Source organism: Panthera pardus, unplaced genomic scaffold (genome assembly GCF_024362965.1).
Source record: "Panthera pardus isolate Hobbes unplaced genomic scaffold, ASM2436296v1 HiC_scaffold_2, whole genome shotgun sequence".
Lineage (NCBI taxonomy): Eukaryota > Metazoa > Chordata > Mammalia > Carnivora > Felidae > Panthera > Panthera pardus.
The window spans coordinates 131,638,119-131,660,467 of NW_026526765.1; the positions used below are offsets into that span (position 1 = coordinate 131,638,119).

The 22,349-nt window shown below is 39.0% G+C and overlaps 1 protein-coding gene across 1 annotated transcript in view; it reads right to left on the minus strand.

Moving 5' to 3' along the window:
* Positions 1–21,663, minus strand: part of CHSY3 (chondroitin sulfate synthase 3) — a 281,442-nt gene extending 259,779 nt beyond the window's left edge. Inside the window, exons 1-2 of the mRNA XM_019422108.2 lie at positions 20,531–21,663; positions 17,812–18,095 (exon numbers count right to left, since the gene is read on the minus strand). Of these exons, the coding sequence (XP_019277653.2) occupies positions 17,812–18,095; positions 20,531–21,338 (1,092 nt within the window). The 5' untranslated portion in view covers positions 21,339–21,663. The remainder of the gene's footprint in view (positions 1–17,811; positions 18,096–20,530) is intronic.
* Between the last annotated feature and the right edge of the window lie 686 nt (positions 21,664–22,349).

Genomic DNA, 22,349 nt, shown 5'->3' on the forward strand with positions numbered 1-22,349 from the left:
TTGGTCCTTTTCATTCACTCTTTACAGGTCTCTCCCAGAAAGATGAAGACACTCTTTATCTCCAACAGGAAAGGATGTGGCAAGGATGTTAAAACTGATGGCAGCAGCTCTCCATTCCGGTCTTTACTGTCTGACCTTTGTAGCCTACGTCATTTCTTTCCAATTTCCTCATACTGAATATACTTGAACTTGTCTATTCCAATCTGACAACATAGTTTTAAAATAAAAATGAAATGTCATTCTTTGAAAGTTAAGGCAGAATGTCAATGTAATATTACGGAGAAAAATATGGTCTTTGGAATCAAATAAACCAGAGTTCAAAGCAAGACTCAAACAGCTCTCTGGCTGTGTGAATTTGGGCAAGTTACAAAAGTGCTCCGAGTATGGTGCCCATTTATACCTTAAGACAAAAGAAAGGACATTTTAACTCACTTAATCACCCTTACAGCACAGAAAAGCATGTTAAAGCATCCAGTAAAGTGTTTGGTATGCAACTAATGATCAATAGTTATTTTTATAGCTATGTATCAATGTAAACCAGTTTGATGCTTATTGTATTATTATTATTATTATTATTATTATTATTATTATTTTATGTACTCAAGTTAAAAAGCTTAGGTGGGCAATTAGGTAACTGCTCATCATATAATAAACACTAGACATTTTAGACATTTCCTAGCATAGTCTTTGTTCTTAACGAGACAGAGAAAAATGAATAGAACCACACTAAGCTCTGGATCAACATTAGACTGGGTTGTATACACTGCTTTTTACACTACCCTAAATCCTTACTCTGGTTTCCATTTTCCCATGGGCTACATACCTTAACTGTTAACATGATGTAGAGATGCAACTAAATTTACTTCAATATCAAGAAATTGCACCAAAGACTCTAAGATACCTGAGAATAAACCTAACCAAAGAGGTAAAAGATCTGTACTCTGAAAACTATAGAACACTATTGGAAGGAATTGAAAAGGACAGAAAGAAATGGAAAACCATTTCATGCTCATGGACTGGAAGAAAGAAATATTGTTAAAATGTCTGTATGATCCAAAGCAATCTATACATTTAATGCAATCCCTATCAAAATACCATCAGCATTTTTCAGAGAGCTAAAACAAACAATCCTAAAATTTGTATCGAACCAGAGAAGACCTAAGATAGCCAAAGCAATCTTGAAAAAGAAAAGCAAAGTTGGAGGCATCGAAATTCCACACTTTAGGAATGCCTGAGTGACTCAGTCAGTTAAGCTTCCAACTTCATGATCTCACAGTTTGGTTCAAGAGTTCAAGCTCCACATCAGAATATGTGCTGATTCTCGGTCTCCCTCTCTCTCTGCCCCTCCCTGATTCATGTTCTCTCTCTCTCTCTCTGTCTCTCAAAATAATTAATTAACTAATTTTAAAAAAGAAGTTCTTCTTAAAAAAAAAATTCCAGACTTCAAGTTATATTACAAAGCTGTAGTGATCAAGACAATATGGTACCAGCACAAACATACACACACAGATCAGTACAACAGAATAGAAAACCTAGAAATGAACCGACAACTGTATGGTCAATTGACAAAGCAAGAAAGAATCTCCAATGGAATAAAGACAGTCTCTTCAACAAATGGTGTTAGGAAAACTGACAGTAACAAGCAGAAGATTGAAACTGGACCACTTTCTTATACCATACACAAAAATAAACTCAAAATAGATAAAAGACCTAAATTTAAGACAGGAAATCATCAAAATCCTAGAGCCAAACATCGGCAGTCATCTCTCTGATATGGGCTGTATCAAAGTCTTATTAGATACATCTCCTGAGGCAAGGGGAACAAAAGCAAAAATTAACTATCAGAATTTCATCAAAAGAAAAAGCTTCTGCACAGTGAGGGAAACAATCAACAAAACTACAATGAGACCTCACCTCACATCTGTCAGGATGGCTGAAATCAAAAAGACAAGAAGCACCAAGTGTTGGTGAGGATGTGGAGAGGATGTGCACTGCATGCACTGTTGGTGGGAATGCAAATTAATGCGGCCACTCTGGGAGAACAGTATGGAGGTTTCTCAGAAAGTTCAAAATAGAATTACCCTATGACCCAGCAATTGCACTACCAGGTATTTACCCAAGGGTACAAAAAATACTGATCCGAAGGGACACATGCTTATAGCAGCATTATCAACAATAGCCAAGTCACAGAAAGAGCCCAAATGTCCACTGACTGATGAATGGATAAAGAAGAAGTAGTATACACACACACACACACACACACACACACACACACACACACACACACACATATGCAATGGAACATTACTCAGCCATCAAAAAGAATGAAATCTTGTCATCTGCAACAATGTGTATAGAGCTAGAGTGTATTATGCTAAGTGAAATAAGTCAGTCACAGAAGGACAAATACCATATGATTTCATTCATATGTGGGATTTGAAACAAATCAACAACAAATCAAGAAACAAAACAAATGAGCAAAGAGGGAAAAAGAGAGAGAGATGTAAACCAAGAAACAGACTTTACAGAGAACAAAATGATGGTTACCAGCGGGGAGGTAGATAGGGGGATGGGCTAAATAGGTGATGGTATTAAGGAGGGCACTTATTGTGATGAATACTGACTGTTGTAAGTGATGAATCACTAAATCCTATACCTGAGAATAAGATTATACTGTCTGTTAACTAAATGGAACTTAAACAAAAACTTGGAAAGAAAAAAAACAAAAGAAATAAATCTGACCAATACAGCTCTACAAAATGATGCCAACATTATCCACCAATTTTTTAAATAGAAGAAAATCTATTAGATTCAGATCTAGATTAGTTTGTCAACGCCACATTAATTCTACTTTACAGAAAAAAGTACAGCAAATGTACTAACAAAAAAAGTATTTTCACAAATCTCTAACATTCCAAAATGTGACTAATAAATGTATATGAACTGGCCATGAGAATAATATGCTGCTAAAATCATTCTTTATTCAACTTACCTAAGAGTTGTGGAAGCTGGATGACTCCCATAGAGTCATGCATGTAAACTGAAAAACAATACTAGTATGGAGAAATGGAAAACTAAAAAAGGGATTCACCACTCACATTCCTAAAAATATTTTTTTCACATAGCATTTTCGGTCACAAATCATCTTTTGGACAAGGAATAAAGTGAAAGAAGGGTTCTTTAAAAAGGTAAAAGGGGGCACCTGGGTAGCTCAGTCGGTTGGGTGGCCAACTTTGGCTCAGGTCATGAATATAAGCCCCGTGCTGGGCTCTGTGCTGACAGCTCAGAGCCTGGAGCCTGCTTCAGATTCTGTGTCTCCCTCTCTCTCTGCCCCTTCCCTGCTCATGCTCTGTCTCTCTCTCAAAAAAATTAATAAACATTTAAAAAATTTTAAATAAAAGTAAAACATTTTATATAATCAGGAATTATCAGCATCATTACTTACATATTTTATACAACTGGTAATTGCTAGAAAATAAAGCCTGGAGAGCATCAGAACAGATCGCCTCGCCATTATTTCCAGACACATTTTACAACTATCTGTCAAAGTTGATAAAATCAATTTCACTCATTATGACTGTTTCAAGCAACTCTTCAAATGAGGTACTTGGAGAAATGGAACTCTGGTCTAATGCAAAAGAGATTTAAGTTTTACAAGCCTTGGAGAGTTTGAGGGTGTCTGCCAGGCTGGTCCTGGCATTTAACAACACAAAACCATGTGACCTTGTGTTAAAAGTGTCAAAATTGAAATAAGGTGATGTTTCTTCCTTAATATGGCAATTTAGTTTTATAAGAGAAGTGTAATCAAAATTCATAATGCCACTGTGGCTATATATCTGCTAGCTAAGGTATTACTTTTAAAATGGATTGAGGCAGAATAAAACCTGGTAATTGCATTTCAACACTAAGAGTGCTAGAAAATGAAGAAACATTAAGAGAATAAAGGACAGGAAATTAAAACTTTGTTAAGATTACAAAAACTAGAACTTGGTTGAGATAAGAAAAAAAGGACCAAAAATTAAAATGTATTCAAATTAGGACCTTACAGGACCTGACGAAAATACCTACATTTACACTAATTTTGCTTTATTATAAAAGTATCATAATTATTTTATAATTACGTATGTATTTTGTATTTCAGTGAATATACTACCATTTATTATATTGCTTAAGCTTCAAAAATCTAATTTATGGTGTACTGTGAAAAGCTCTTCAAATGAAAAAACAAATCAATTCAAATGGATTTGAAATTATTTTAAAAATTGATTAAGTGTTAGACCATCTATATGCAGAATTTACTGGAGTAAATATATAAATATTATTGCAACTAATGTGTATAACAACAAGAGTAATCATCAGTCACATGGTGACAACCAATAAAAGCAAACATTCACAAACACTACTACAAAATGTATTGTCAGAAAAGCAAACACTGATTAACAAAGGCTATTTGATTATACTGGGTCTTTCTATAGACTTTTCAAAGTCAGCAGACATTCTTGCCATGATTTAATTGACTATAATTTTGTAAATCTTTAAGGCTATTTAATTAAAATGGGAAACCAAAATAACAGAAAGGTTAAATATGAGAAATGCAGAAAGGAAACATATGAATAAAGGAAACATATGAATCTTAATGTAAGCAATTATATGGGTAGGATATTAAGGATGATGGATTTATATGCTATGTAATTAATCTAAGGTATTCTGCTCTAAATCTATTTGTAGCAGAAGCTCCTAATGTTCTATTAAGACATAAAATAGACTATATGTTCATAATTCCTAAACTCTAGTTTCACAAAGGAAGATATGTATCTTAAGGTATTTAAACACTAAGCAAAAGCCATACCAGATAGAAACCTTGTAACTTAGTTCTATACTGTAAGAATAACCTCCAGATATAACAAAGAATATCCTATAAGTATGTAATCAATTACTTATCTAAAACTATCAACAAAATTTTCAAGAGAAGTAAAAATAACTTTAGTCTATTGCCAAATAATATTGTGTAATATAGATCCACACTTTAATGACCCTAAATTTGTTTGGTAATTCTACTGCAGGAAACTTTACAATGACATAATATATTGCATACAAGATCTGGCAACTAACGTATAAAAAATGGAAGCCCAAATTTATGACTTGACATTTATTATGCTTTATGCCCGTTATCCTCTTACTGGTTGTTTAGTAGTAAAGCACTTCTGTGCCTCTCGATTAAATCTGTCCTCAGAAGCTCCTAAGTTAATAAATTTAAATATGCATATTTACATACATGTTTACATTAAATATAACAAACATACTTAACATATTATACGGTAAATGTAATATACATATTTATTTATTTCCTTAATATTTAATACATATTTAAATATTTCCTTCATATTCAAGAAATATAAAATATGCTTTTGGGGTGCCATCTGCCTGGCTCAAGTGAAAGAGTATGCAACTCTTGGTCTTGGGGTTTTAAGTTCCAGCCCCACATTGGGTGTAGAGATTATTTACATAAATGAATAAACTTTAAAAAAAAGATGTAAAATATGTTTTTAATATTACAATTTGTACCAGGCTACCTTTCAGATCACCCTATACATATCTTAAATAAATCAGATAATAATTTTACATATTCAAATACACATTTTTTTAAAAAGGGTTAACCATGTGGGAAGTCTGTTAACTCTTTTTAAAAATTTATTTATTTATTTTAGTTTTGGTTTTTCAGGGTTTTTAAAAAATTGTTTTTAATGGTTATTTATTTTAAAGATACAGAGTGTGAGTGGAGGAGGGGCAGAGAGAGAGAGAGAGAGGGAGACACAGAATCTGAAGCAGGCTCCAGGATCCGAGCTGTCAGCACAGAGCCTGACATGGGGCGCAAACCCACAAACTATGAGGTCACAACCTGAGCAAAAGTCGGATGCTTAACCAAATGAGTCACCCACGTGCCCCAGTTTTTTGGTTTTGTTTGTTTGCAATTGTTGTGATGAGCAATGGGTTGTATGGATGCACTGAGTCACTACATTGTACACTTGAAACTAATGTTACACTGGATATTAACTAACTGGGATTTGAATAAAACCTTAAAAAAACACACAATAAAAAATTTTAGCAATTGGGGCACCTGGGTGGCTCAGTCGGTTGAGCGTCCGACTCGGGCTCAGGTCATCATCTCATGGTTCGTGAGTTCGAGCACCATGTCAGGCTCAGTGCTGACAGCTCAGAGCCTGGAGCCTGCTTTGGATTCTGTGTCTCCCTCTCTCTCTGCCTCTCCCCCACTCATGCTCTGTCGGTCTTTCACAAATAATAAATAAACATTAAAATTTTTTTTTAAAAATTTAGCAATCCAGAAAAGATGGAAATATATATACTGATTGCAGGCTGTTGCACTGTCCATTTTCCTTTTGCTCTCACATAAATGCATGCAGTGCCTCTTAAAATAAGAGACAATTTTCAGTTTCGTTTTTAAATACTAGGCAACAATAAATAAGAGAGTAGGGTGCCTGGGTGGCTCTGTCGGTTAATCATCCAACTTCAGCTCAGGTAATGATCTCACAGCTCGTGAGTTTGAGCCCCTCCGTCTGGCTCTGAGCAGCCTGGAGCTTGCTTCAGATTCTGGATCTTACTCTCTTCTCTGCCTTCCTCCACTCGCTCGCTCTCTCTTTCTCTCTCTCTCTCTCTCTCTCTCTCTCTCAAAAATAAAACATTTAAAAAAATGTTAAATAAAAGAGAATGATGATTTTTTTAAAGAGAATGAGATTAATGAAAATGAGGTAACGACAGAATAACTTCAGGAAATGTTCTTTATTGAAAAAAGCAACATTCACAGCAATGTATATAATATGCCATCTCTTGTGAAAAATGTAAATTCGAGAGGTGGGCAATACTATACATGCATAGTCTCACATGCAAAAGAAACTCTGGAAAAAAGAGTAGACAGTTGTTAGGAGGAAGGCCTCTCCAGGCAGATGGAGGCCAGGAATTGAAAGATTTTTAACTCTTATCTATTTTTATGCCTTGTTTTTGAACCATTTTATATATTACTGGTTCCAATCACCAAATAAAATTTGAATTGTAAACAATTTAAAAATCAATGACTCTTAATAAATTAAATTTTAAACAATCTTTTAATCCTATGGCTTTGGCATGGTTTTTCTTTTTACATTTTAAACAATAACCGTTTCACCCATGAGTGAAGCTTGCCTAAAACAAATGCATTCACGTAGCCTGATAATACCTACAGTAGAGCCATACTCCTACCAGCTTAATCTCAGAGAGCAACAGCTTTGTAGGCCTCAATCTTCTACTAAGAAGTACTGACAAAGGACTGCAAAGCTGAACATGATGTCTTACCCCTTATCCCCTCAGATCTCACCCTCCTGGCCTGTTATTCAACTCTAGGTTCCCTTCTGCCCTCTGGCAAGTTCTTGACTTGACTGCTGACTGCTTTTGGCAGGAGAGCTTCTTCCTCACATGGTTCAAATATCATCTTCTTAGTAAAGCCCACCTAACCACCCTATTTAAAATTGCACACCCACATTCTTGTGTTCTTTTGGCCTTCCATTACTGATTTACTCTCTTTCCCCTCTAGAAAACAAGGCAGTAATCTTGTCCATTTCTTTTATTTTTCTTTTTTTCTTCCTATAAAAGTGCCAGGAATATTCATTGTTCAATAAGTATTTGTTGAATAGATAAATAATAAACAAAATTCAATGTATCCAAAATGGACCTCCATTTTCCTCACCCTCTGCCCACACCTGAAACACACCAATCACCCACACTCACCCTTCTTCCTTTATTCGCGGTCTCTGGGAATAGTACTAGCATACGAATCCAAAGCCCAGGAGTTACCTTGTAACTCTCCCCCATTACACCCTGTATGTAATCAATCGCCTACTTCTATCAATTTTCTTTCCTCACTAGGCTCACCTCTACCGCCACTTTTACTCTTTCATCAAGACTCATCTCTCATGGGTCTGGTACCATATCATCCTAGTTGTCTTTTGTTACTATCCCTAGGAACTAAAAAGTCCATCCTTCCATGCTACAACCATTACCTGTAGCGTAATGTGATCATGGCATTCACCAATGAAAAAATAATCTTCAAAGCTCCCCATGATCTATGGAACTGATTTTCCACTCTGACTACTCATTACAATTGCCCAGAGATTTTTAGCAATTCTACACAAGTGCTCCATCACAACTACGGTATCTAAACCAATGACATCTCCCCAGGTGATTCTAAGAATCAGTGATCTACAAGGTATAATCCTAAACCTCTGAAGATGATGTACAAGGCCTTTCCTGAGTTCTACCAACAGCTTTTGAGCCTCATTTCTCCTACCTCCAGACATACTTGAAGCAAACACACTATTTGCCATCATGCTGTTCTTCCACCTTTGCCTCCTCAGGCATCCTGACTTACCCGGCAATGCACCTGTGTATGACGTCTAGTTTGAAGGAAGTACTGCACTTTGCTCTTCTCCTTGGGGACTTCTTCCCTTACAATCCTGTGTATCCTATATTTTTCTCCATTATAGCAGTCAACTATAGCATGGGCATGGAAATACTTGCTGAAAATACTGGCTGAAATCAAATTTACCCAAAAAAGTTTGTAAATAAGTTACTGTTTCCACAATCAAACAGATACTACGTTATCTTTTATCCTTTTGAGCTCCAAGTCACCAGTCAATGTTAATGCAATCAAGTCAATGAAAACATTCCACCTATAATTTTAAGAACTCTGTTACTATACATTACTCAAACATATTAAATAAAAACGGGTATAAAAACTCTAGCCTTGCATGGGTTAGAAAAATATTTTTTTTCTAAGAATGTTTTAAAATCTATCTTTAATTAAAAAAAAAAGCAAAGAGTAACATGTGAACCATGAAAAGCAGACCATAAGAAAGCCTACAGTTATGAGTGATGGCTTTAAGTTTATTATCTTAAATCCAGTCACTAACTCTTTGGAACAGGTAAGTAACAAACATAGACAGAAATGCAGAATGTCTATTTCCCTCCTATGATCTACCCCAAAGTAAAACAGAACAAAAAGTCATTTTTAAGGAATAAAGAATGGACTGGATATTTGAATACAGAGAGCGATTTTAAAAAAAGTTATACAGAGGTCTAAATCTTAGAGCCACATTAGAATCACCTAGGGAGTTTGAAACATCACCTATGTGGCAGGTCTCACCTGTTAAGAGATTCTGATATAATGGTCAAGGATGGGTTCCAGCACCAGATTTTTTCCGAAGTCCCCGAGGGGATTCAGTTGTGCAGTCAGGCTGAGGAAGTACTGAATCAGCACGTTCCCTGCTACAGCAAAGCCCATCTTTCAGAAAGCAATTGCAATAAACCCTTTCCAATCAACGTTCTCTTTCCCATGAGGGTAAAAAAGAATATGAACATTGTACACTGGAAAACATTAATAGTAGTTAAGAGTTATACAGGACTTATTATGTGTCAAGCATTAGTCTAAGGCCTTCTAATACGTTGACCTTTTTACGTCTCACAATGGCTCTGTAAAGTTGGCACCATTTTATACCATTCTGCTTCTGCGAAAATAGCTAACAGCTGCAGAACACTTAACACTGCCAGGCATTATTGTGAGTGCTGTTATATACATCGACTCATTTAATCCTTACAACCGTTCTACGAGGTGGGTACTGGGATTATATCCATTTGATAGATGAGGAAACTAAGGCACAAAGAAGTTAAGTTACTGTCTCAGGCCATACAGCTAGTGAATGGCATATCTACAACTTGAAGCCAAGTATTCCAGCTCTAGATTTGGTTAAAAAACAAATTCTTAGTGGCCTGTGCTTTACAAAAGGCAAAAAATATATTTACATGCCATCAAACCACTAAACGTGCCTTTGTTTTACTCCTCTTCAGTAAATTAATACAAACAAGAGAGGCAGATGTTCACCTAAGAAAACTCAGATAAAGACCCCGTGATCCCAGTTCCAACACACACATCACCGTGAACCCAAGTGGAGCTCTCCTGACTTAGAATGAAAGAGAATTCAGAAGGATGACAAAGATGGGAAACCCAACTCTGTATCAGACGTGAAAGCAAGACAACGTTAGAAGCGGGACTCCCTCCTCCCTCTGAGCTCCATGAGCACAAGGAAGGTCTATGTGTGTTCACTGCTGATGGAGACATATTTGGGCAAATGAAACCAGCCAGCTATATAAGATGTGAGATGACTGAATTCTAAGGCAGACTAGTTTAAATTTAATTTACCACTGTAATTTTTCTCATACTTCGTAACACTCATCATGGGTATTAAATATACTCAACTCCTATAAAATTTATTTCTATATATAGGAACATTAGATTAAAAGAGATTTTTTCATTAAAATGTTGATTGTTCAATGTTTTCATTTGGGCGTGCAAATTTTACCTAAAATTAAACTTACATTTATATAAAAATGTAATAAAAATTATATAACATATGATTATACAATAAATTATCAAATTAATGAAAATAGACATTTCTAATAATCAACTTGATAGCGAGGTAACCACATTGCTAATTCTAGGCCAAGATGTTAGGAATTCTCTTGGACTTCACTCTGTGCTCCTCAGGTGGGACAGCCATTGAGTCTCTAATCTGGTTTGATTTCTCCATGTGTAGCTAGTGTTTCCATCATCCTCTTGATGAGCAAAGCACAATCATGTATCTGTCCTTAACCAATGACACAACAGATGCATTCTGGGTTCTCACCAGAGAACATGCGTAACTCAAACTTCCTGTTGGCCAACCTACTATGAAACATCTTAGCGAGAAGCAATATCCATGGAGGGCTTTCTGAAAGCTATTCTAAATTTTAAAATAAAATCAAGTAAGGCAGGAGGCAATGGTGCACTTGAACATAATTGCACTGTCTCCAAGTAGAACTCCTCCTGCAGAACTGCCCGTCTGTGTGGCACTCCTGGCTTATGTTGAGGTGATTTACAAGAAATATTGAAACAATTCATACTGTTCTACTCACAGAAGGGTGCTGAGTTTTGTGATCCCTCAGAGCCCCTCTCTGTTCTACAGGAAAGATCTCTTTCAGGTCTCAGTATCTAGGTAAAGTTCTCTTTAACAACAGCAAAACATGAGCCCAACCCACATTTTTAAAGATTTTTTTTTTATTTTTCTACATTTTCCTTTTTCCTTTATTTCTTCACATTTGAATTTAATTTTATTGCATACTACTTTTATTAGCATGCATATATTTTTTTAAGCTATCTCTCTTTAATGAATGAAACTGAAAGAGAGAATGAAAAGTGCAGATGCCATTGACAATGAAGAATGAGGGACAGAGCTTGAAAAATGACAAATGGTGAGTAAAGATTTTAGAAACTCAATGAATTAAGAAATCCATTCCATTCATTAGTTAGTTCCAAAACAGGGTTTGCTGATTTTTTTTTAGCATTGTTTTGGTTTATTTAATTTAGAAACTTATCACATACTGTGCCATAAATGTCCCACACCTTTCTAAGACAGGGTCACCTTAAATGCATGTTATCATTCAAAAGTATTTGTATGTGGTTAAGCCTTAACTAGAGTGTTGTTTAATAGTTAGGACAGTAAATGAACAGAACGTTAGAATTCTGAGGGAACGGCAATCCCTTAATTTTTCAGTTTACTCAGGCTTTCTTATTGCTCAATCATATCAAATAATGACTCAGATGACTAAAGACGCTGAATTTTTTATTTTAATGAAGTTTATGGCTAGCTCAAATACCTCATTATTAAAAGGCACACCTTTGCTCAAAACATGTAACATGTTATTATCAAACGAAAATGCCGTATCAGTTATATTACTGAATACATTTATTTGCATGATGAACACTAATTCATTCGATAGAAAAGAGACTGAAATAAATGTTTCTAAAAACATACGGGGTTTTTTGGAGACCAAGACAAAGCAAGCAGAAGTAAAAAGTTGACTTGGAATTTCTTCAGGAAATTAGTATACTTATGATCAATTAAGGAGGAAAAATATCCAAAGCTTTTAATCTAAGATAGTATTTATGTCATCATGGAACTTATTTCAAATTGTGTGGAGGCATCTTTCTCACTATTTTCCACAATTTGTCAGAATCATCTTATAAAGCATATGTTGTCACAATTCAAGTGATAAGGCATCCATTAACAATAACAATAAACTAGCTAAGACTACAAAATATGGAAAAACCACACCATGTTTCTCCTTCAACTTGGAATGCAATTTTATTTTGTACAAGGAAGAAAACAATGTAGCAGAAAAGAAACTGCATAAAATCAATGCATGATGATTTCATCTGACAAGCGAAATGAGGGTGGGAAGGGTAGGTGTGAGCAGGTTACCGCTTTTAGTTAAAAACTAAACTGTGAATAAGAACCAAGAAAAGATGTTTGAACGACTGAATTTTTGATCCAAGTCCCCACTTATGCTTCTCCATACATATTAATATACTCTGGGGGCATAAACCATGTTCATGATACAGCAAAATTAGCATTGCAGAAGAGTGAAGCCCCTAAGTTAACAGGAAGATTCCAGGGAGGATGTACAATAGCCCTTTAAGAATGGCACAACTATTTTAACCTTAATGGTTACGTTATGAAGAACTTATATGTAGTTAAGTTTTTTATGGTATAGCTCTCTGGTATTATAAGCCCAGAGAAACACTTCAAGAACATATCCTTTTGTGAAATAATGGAATTTTCTAGGGTGTTTATAGCCTTTAGGGGGCCAAGATGAGACATAAGACATTCTGGCTTGAAATTAACTCTTTAAGGAATCTAATAAAAAATCTGTTTAGTCCTAAGAAATGGTTTTTAAGTCCAAAGAGAAATATCTTTATCAATATAGAGCTATATTTTATTCGAAACATTTAATTGAATGAAATAAGACACATGCATTCTCTGGCTCCATTTAACTATAAACATTAAGAAGATAAATACACACTGTTCTGAAGATGAGTCTTAGATGAAATGTAAAACTCCCTCATAGGGAGAAGAAGAATCATTGAAATTAAAATTACTTAATGCTTGAATATAAAGGATCACACTAAAACAGAAACCAAAGAAATAGAACTTGCAATTCTCCTAAGGCACATGCTGAAACTGGATTGGCTGAACTATTTTTTTTTTTTTTAACAGTGAGAACTTTCTAGTTACTAAAAATACACCTACAACAAAGGAAGTATAACTATATTATATGACACACAATTCTAACAGCCAAGTTGGAAAAAAAATCTTCTGTAAATTACAGTATTTAAAATACACATCTCATTCTCACTAGAAAATCATTTCATCTTCTAGAGAATATTTTAATAAAAATTTCAACATGTGCGTTATCTGCCTCAAAATATCAGGACTCATAAGCATACCTGGGCCAGGCAGTTAAAATAAACATGCAAGGAAAGCCTGTTGTTAGAATTAGGATATGAAGGGGACTGAAGACTGCTGGCCTCTCCTAAAAGCATCTGAAAACAAAAACAGAAAACCTTAAAACACTCCATGAGCCAAACAATGTTTAAGAGCCATATGCAGCCTCCCAAGCTGCCAGATTGCAGCTCAGAGAACTAGAAAAACAGTAGCCAAGATAGAGCTCTACCACAAAAGCGAACTTAGCCAACAGTAGATGCCAATAAATTCTCACACTCACAGAATGAATAAAATAGAATGATTTTTCACGAATATGCTTTAGTTAGTAATCTTTACTTATACAATTTGAGGTATAAATGAGTACAACAGCAACCCATGAAGTGTGTTGATTAACATATGCCATATGTCCTAGGACTCTAGATGTTTCTACCTCCAAGTACCAAAGGGAGAATCATAATTCTGACTCTCCAATGGTCTTAGGCACACAGAGAACCAGTCCATCTGAGGCTGATCAGCAACTAAAGGCCTCTTTAGTCAGGAGAGGTCAAGTCATTCCTGGGCCCTAGGAGTGATCTGGGCGCACATTCTGTGATCTCTTGCGACACAGGGGCTGGTCTATCATAAGCACGTTAATTTACTAAGAACTTGATGAAAAGTGGTGCATACCAAATGCATTTGTAATCTATTTTATATATCATTAAATACAGAAAGAAAAAAAGTAAAAGGGGATGAGATGACAGAGAGAGAAACAAAGCAAGAAGCCCCCATGCAAGACATTTTTCCCAGACCATGAGGACCTTACCCCAGGGAGGAAGTAAAGCTATCCATCATTTCCTGCAAAAGTGAGAACCACAGGAACAGGTTCTAGCTACCTGAAAGCCAAGTTCCTGGTGTTCATATAGTTGATTGCACAATGAGACACTATTAACCTCTGTTTCTACTGAAAATTCCAGAGAAACTCAGAAAAAGGGGCTATTGTTCCGGCAACCCATCTAGAAACCTATACAATAATTTTTTTTCTTTAATATTGAGTCTCATCTATTTGAGATTCCTTAAATATGTATATTAGATCATCACTTGTTAGATAATATTTTCCACACTGTTTTTTTAAGATAAACTATTATTATGGTGCTCAAAGACTGAAGCAAATATGTGTAATGCATCATTTAAACATGCAGACTTCCATGTTTTATAGTAAGTTCTACTGACATGGAATCCCCATACTTTTAGTATTTTTGAAACTTTCTTGCTCTTTGCCAAAAAAACCTTAAAGTTGGATTCTTTAACTGAAAAGAATTCAGCTTATTTTTAGTTTGACTCTTTTGATATAGACAAATCATTCATTACTAATCATTAAAAAATATAATAAAATATCGATGAATCCATGTTATGTATAATACATGATCTATTCAGCAACAATTATGGCTATAATAATTAACATTTATTGAAAATTTACTGTGTACTAAACACTATATGAAGGGCTTTCCATAGGTTTTTTCGCCAATTCACTTAATCTTCTCCAAAAATTATGTAGCAGACACTGTTATAATGTCCAATTTCAGATGAACTAAACAAGGCTCGAAGAACTAACTTACCAAAGACAAGAGAACTCAAACCCAAGTTCAAGTGTATCCTCTCTCTCTCTCAATTAATGCTAAATTGTATATAAAACAGAGAAAGTACACTTTCATTGAACAGTAAATAATACTAAAAGATTTCTAGGTTTTATAAAAATTGTAATTTATCATAAAGAAAAGCTACAAAGTCTATATAGTTTAATTATGTTTGCTCAATCCTCTTCCTGGAAGATCTTCAAGCCTGTTTATCATTTTTAAAAGATAATATTGCACCATGAATGCTTCATATATTTAAACTCAAAATTCATCGGCAGTGCTCTTAACTCTGTAAGAACTTTTATTAGGAGGAAAAGCCAAACAAAATTCCGAAATCCATGAAAGGTATAGATAAAGGAAATTCAAGATTTTAAGAGAATTCTATCACAGATGGATCTTTTAAAAGAAAAAAGAAAACAAAGTTAAAGATCCTTTCATAGCTTGTTATACGACCAGATGTACAATTTCACCTTTACTGAGGACACCAATGTACAGTAAAATAGAGGATTCTTTTCAAATAATGTGAACAGTAGCAAAGAATGGACATCATATGAACTAACCTAAAATCTAAACTGGAAAACCCTAGTTTGGCTGTGATCCAACTGATCTACTCAGGAGTCCCATATAACACAGAACGCATCCTAATATTAACATGCTTAAATTAACATGCTTAATTGTATATTTACCATTACTAAATTTATTAACAGATGCTATTTAATAAATACCTTGGCCATGAAATGTTCCATCATTCCTTTAAATAAGACCTAAGACTTTGTACTACCAAAGCAATGCCCCCTCAAAATTCTGTTTAAATAGCTCTTTAAAAACTGATATTCCAAAACAAAGTAAATTCTATGTAATTGTTAAGCAAAAGATAAAGTCAACCTTCTAAAACAGCACAACTTTAGAGAATAATATTTTCTTTTGTGAGGAAAAAAAGATAGAAATGATTTCTTCATATAGATTGTGAACTCAGTTGATAACCTAGTATGAGTGTAAATTTAAATGTATTTTGAAAAGTTAATGAAAATACTGTGATCATGACGTAACATCTTGTAAGATTTGCAATTTCTTGGTTTATCTGTTCTTTTATGTCAGTTTATGATATGACCTAAAGTTCCACTATAAAATGCCTATATTAAAAATAAAATATTAAGTCGATTCTTGAGCATGTAGGTCACCTGAGTTTACTTTACTCTCCTGGAACATAAATGGGTACACAGCTAGATGAAATGGGTTCACAGCTAGATGAAGACGGCAGGATCAACGAAAACTTGAAGGGAAGGACATTTAAACAAAAGGTTCGTTAAGACCTTCTATGTGATGTTAAGGCAATAAAATACCAAATAAAACATTATAAATTTCCATCTCTATTTTTAAATATCAATAATTTTGTTTACTCATCCATACACAGTGAATGTCTCCAAAGTTGTATCTTCATATAAACAAAATCAACCTAATGTGTTTTCTATACTGTGTATTTGTTTTATGCCTTTCAGTTAGTTTTATAGTAAATGGAGAAACAAATATTTTTCAGTGAGTTTATTCTAAAATACCTATTTTTAACTATAATGTTCTTGCATTGCAAACATTTTTATTCTACAGGGTAGTCATAGTTATACAAAAGAAAAATTACAATTTTAGTATCAAAAGAAATGAGATAATAACAATTTTAAATTTGCATAGTACATATTCCAAATAACTATTTATTGATAATTTTTAGTTTCTTTAATAGATAGAAGAAATATTCCCTAAAAGTGTAAATACCACAAAGTATTAAAAATAAAGCAAAATTAACTAAAGTAATTACACAGTAATTACTAAAGTAATTACAAAGTAACTGTGTAATCTTGAGGTATCATGACTTCTCAAGGAACCTATTTTCATGTTTCTTCTATAACGGGAGACAAGAAAAATTTGAAAAGATAAAAAAATGAGTTAAGTTATAATTTACATATGTGTGCAGCTGAGTATATCAAACTCCAACGACCTGAAAACCAAACTACTAAAAACTGCAATACACCAAATGTTAAATTAAATTTTTACTAACACTAACCTTTAGAAAAGCTATTTCAAACAAAATTGTATTTCTCTTCAAAACAAATTTCTGAAGGAAAAAAAAAAAATCCCAGAGTATTTCATAAAACTAATTATCACAATAAAAGAACAGTTCCTAACTCAGATTATATAAACAACAGCTGCCGTTCAGGAAATAGAACGGCAGACAGAGACCAATTGTAGGAAACCAGTCATAATACTAAACAGTTACTTAACATCTTCATAACTTCTATTTTCCCAGGTAACAAGCCCCCTTTATTTTGTGAATAAATCTATCATAAATGATACCTTTTCCTATGATTTAAAAACATACATGTTAAATTTCCACCTGAAAATCTTCCAAGAAAACTGAAACTGTTCGGAAACAAAGAGATGCAATTATACACCTAACCAAAACAACAACAGCAACAACCAACCAAGTACCAAATGCTAAAAGTTACAACCCAAGAGAATAAAATTAGTCCCCTTGTTAGAGACAGGAAATGGATAAGCACGTATATCAACACCAATAAAGCAAATAGAGGGGAAAGAGCATCTTCCAGAGATGTGACCATATATACAGATTCCTGCTTAAAGTTAAGGGCCATGCTAATAAAAAACACCTCCCATAGGCCTCGGCTCTGTGAAGAAAGTTATTCCCCACAATCCACCTTGTGTCCATACACGGCTGATGCTGTCATTTTCAAGCAAGAGAATAAACATAGTCATTGCCCCAGACAATAAACTGGCAAGAATCTATAATATGTGAACATTTTCATCACAGCCTGTCTTACCTCATAAGACCAGACGCACTGAGTTCCACCAAAGCGTCGAACACATCGTCCTACTTCCACGTCCTCATGAGTTGTGTACATTTCTCTGAGGCATTCACCAATATGTGGCACCATCCTCCTGAGAACCTCTCGACTGAAGATCATGCCAGGTCCTCCCATACAGAAGTTCTCTCCAGGCTCCAGCCCCAATTTTCCAAGTTCTTCAATGTTCCCCAGGCCAGTCTGGCCCAGGTAGAGAGGCTTGCTGCTATTGAGTGATCGAAGAAACTCTTCTAACTTATCACCTACAAAGAGAAAGGCAACAATCTCTCCTTTTCCTAATTTCGTAATCATTTAGAACATACAAAGTAAGGGAAAGACCTTTCAACATTGTGCACAAACTCACCAAAAGTCATAATACAGCTGAAAGGAAGAAAGACCTCTCTGAATATTCTATTACTTTAAAACTATGAAATTTCCGTTACTAATTAAGTCATAATAAAATGTTCTTAACCTTCTACTCAAGGTCACTGGAAAACCTTAAATATAATAATCACCAGACTTTTTTTTTGTAAAAGGTGAGATTATGATAAGGAGAATAATGATAAATTTCTTAGCATATCTGAGTTAATGATAAAATTTTCAGAAAATAACATTTATATTCAGCACTGATTGGCAGATTGTTGATATCCAATTAGTATTTTCTCCTGATAAATTGGTCGTGTTTTGTCCTGAAATAAACTCGAGTCACATACAAACAAAAATTGAGAGAGAGAAAGAATATTAAAGTTGTGTTGGAATTTAACTTGGGAACTTTGAAAAGCACCTTTTTGGAAAAAAAAATTTGTTAAAATAATAATATAATTGGTTTCCTTACAGTAAGTAAGTTCATCAAGAAAAACCACTTAACCGTCAAATTGTGTAGCTAAAACACATTTGGTATTCTACAAAGCGACACAATGAAGTAGCCACCTTCTTTATATTCCCAGTCAGCATCTTTACTATCGTTTTTTGATGAGAACTCATCTGCAGTCATTTATCTTGAAGCCACGCCACACCTCCCCCCACCCTTGGATTTCAATGAGTTTTAGCTATTATTGGGTTCTTAATTCAAAATGCATTTCATTCTTAATAGAGATGGAATGAATATGGCACTTCGGTGTTCTGATGGACAGTCTTTCAAACCGTTAAGAGAAATGACAGAAGTAGATGCTGTTCGTGCATTTTAGAAATTCTCTGTCAAGTGTGGCAAACTTCTGCCAGGAAACCTTTGTGACTTCAACCATACGCAGAAGACAAGGGGACTAGAAGCGATCTATCACTTATAGCTATAGATAGCTATACATCTGAAATCTGTCTGTAAGATACCCTATTCATTAGAAAGGCAACCATTTATTTTTGTATCGAATCACCAATGGAATGACTTCGCTCTTCCCAACCTAACCCCAAGAAATCTCTAGTTAATACTCCACACTCACTCCCTGAGCCAAAACGGAATTTGTTTGTTTTTCCTTGAATCCTGTGAAAGACTACCTGGATAAGGAGAAAGCAACGAGGCTTTCTTAACAGTAAGGAAGGGCTGCCCCCCTTTGACCAAGAAGCTGGGAAATGGAGGAAGGAAGCACTGGGAGACCCTACTTCAACACAACCCTGAGACTTCCCTTGCGCCCATCTCCATCTCCACAGCGGGCGGTACTGGGAAGATTTACTCCCGCTCTTAGGAACTTCTCTCTGCTGAGTTTAGAAATCTCTGGCCAGAGCCACCCACGATGAGGGTGAAAGACCGCGCCTCTTTTAAAACTGACAAAGTTTTCTCCTGCTGTGGCTGCGCGTGGTTTGGGGGAAGGACTCCAAGCCTCTGCTTATCGCCGCCGCTACCAAGATGGACTGGAAAGGATCCACACTAGTACATGCTAATACAGCTTGGAGCTCCTGGGGTCTTGATGAGTCACCCGCGCTCTCACCTTCTGCGCACCACCAATTCCTGAAAATGCTCTCCTCCGCCCGGGGTTTTATTGAGGTGGGCGGGGGGCGGGGTGGGGGTTAGGGCCCGACTCTGTGCAGCACTGCTGTGGCTGGAAGGAGGTGCGCGCTGGAGCGATGTGGGTGTGGGTGCTCAAGGACTCCCGGTGCTTGACGGGGTCGTAAGAGAGGGAAGGAAACGCAGAGGGAACGGTCCCGAATAGCGAAAATAATTCCTTAATCTCACCATTTCTGAAACCGCGCTAGATCCAATCAAAACAAAAGGGTTGTGGAATAAAGCTAGAACACCCGTATCCAGACCGGCTCTCGCCCGCTTCCTCGGTCTTTCCTTCCTTTACTGAGGACACGCCCCTCTAGATAGATTTGGGAAACTACTACCACCCGGGCTTTCGGAGGAGGACAGAGTAGGAAACGCCTTTGGCTAACCCTAAAGTCCCTTTCCTCAGCGTTGACACAGAGTGAAGAGTAGGGGCAAGCGCTGGGCGGAAAGGAGAACAGCAAGAGTGAGAAAGGCTAATAAAACCGGTCAGGTGTGAGGAGGGTCCACACTGCAGCAGAAGAGGAGGAGCGGACTAGGCATGGTGGGCGGATGCGAGGGGTGGGGACCGAGGGCTGGGGGCTGCAGGAGCTCAGAGCACGTGCTGGCAGCCAAGCAGAGAGGGGCTGGGCAGGGATTAGGGCTGGTTGCAGAGGAAGGATTCGGGAGAAGAGGGTGGCGGGGAGCGGGCAGGCGGGACAGCCGGCGCTGGGAGGTCACCTTTGATGTAGACATCGTCGTCGGCGCGCATAAACCACTCATACTTGTCCAGGTAGTGGTCGTGCATGTACTTGATCATCATGAAGGACTTTTTCTGGGGAGGGTAGGAGTCGTCCACCCCCGGTAGCGCGATGACAGGCAGGGGTGGCGGGGGCTGGCTCATTCCGGCGTTGGGGGGCTGCTCACTGGAAAAAAACTCCACGCGGCCGGGGATGAAGCGCGCCCAGGTCCGCTGCGCCGCTAGCGCGCGGCTGCCCAGGTACTTCTGCGCGGTCATCACTCCCACATACAGGAAATCCCGGGGTCGGGAGCTCGGGGCGGCAGCGCCCCCGTCCCCGCTGCCGTTGTGGCTACTCCCCGGCCGGCCGCTTCTCCGCTGCCCAGCCGCGCCCCCGTCCTCCTCCTCGGGTTCCCCTTCGGCCCCGGGGGCGCCTGGCAGCCCCGTTGCGCCTTCGGGCTCGCGTCCTCGCCGCCGCTGCTGCAGCGGAGGTGGCTGTTGCCAGGGGCTGCTCCGAAAACTGGTTGCTCCAGGCGCTGCCTCTGGCAGCGGCGGCCCCTGAAGCTCCTGGCGCGCGGGGGGCGGCGACTGCTCCAGCCGCGGCCGGGGCTGAGGTTGGGGGAGCGGCCGCTGCGCGCCAGCGCCGGGGCCAGCGGCCGAGCGGCCGTAGTAGGAGCAGAGGCTGGAGCCGCGTCTCTTCCTCTCGCTCAGCTCGGCCACTCTGGGGGCGATGAGCCAGGACGCGGCGGTGAAGCCCAGCACCAGCCCCAGTGCCACGCTCATCCACGGGCGGCGGGAGCGCACGGCCATCGCGACTGCCCCCGGCGCGGACGCTAGCTGAGTGGCTGCGGCGCTGCGCGCGGGTCCCGCGGCTCACACCCGCCCCTCCTCCGCCTCAGCGCCCCCAGCCCGGGCCGCTGCCCGCCGCCGAGGCGCCGACGCCGGCTCACGGTCGGAGCGCTCCGGGCGCCTGGCCCACTGCGGGTTGCCGCTGCCGGCCGCGCTCCCCGCTCGGCTCTAGGTCCGCGCTCCGAACGAGGGTCGGGAGTGAAACTTCTCCCGGCGGCGGCAGTGGCGGCGGCAGCAGCGAGAGGAGCTGCTGGAGGAGGAGGTGGAGCGGCGGCGGCGGCGGCAACGCGTCCGCTCCTAGGCTGCCACCCTGTCACTGGCGCGCCTGGTCCCTCCCTCCTCCCTCCTTCCCGAGCCCCCGCCCTCGCTCTCCGCCTCCCGCTCCCCCCCGCCGCTGGGCTCCGGACTGGCCCCGAGGAGGAGCCACGAGCAGCACCGCTGCCAGCCCGGGAGAAGCGAGAGCCGCGCTATTTCCCCGTCACCCGCCCTTGGACGCCCCCGTCCCCGCCTCGGTCCAGAGCCGGCCTCCTCTCCGGAAGGAAACGATCCGGGTCGGGCCGCCTCCGGCTTCCAGCGCCGACGCCCCCTCGTTCCTCCTCCCACGGCCCTAGCTCTCCGTCCCATTTCCCGTCCCGTCCCGCCCCTCCGCCAGCCTCGCAACTCCCGCGTCCGGGGGCTCCACTGCCCTCCTCCTGGCGCGTCGGCTCCACTGACCTCATCGGCGGAGCTCGGGTCTCAGAGCCCCCGGCAGGCGCCCGCAGCTCCCGCCCCGCTCGCCTCCCCCGGCCCACAGCGGGTGACGTCCCGGCGTGACCCTTCCCCACTCTGCCCCGCCCAGGTCCGTGCGCGCTCCCCTCTTCGCGTTTGCGGTGCTTTTCGCGTCTTCCCTGCTGCTGCTCCTCCGTGTCTCTGCTCTCCGTTCGGTGTCCCGCGCACTGCTGGGGGAACCATCTGTCCATCCTAGGTCCGGGC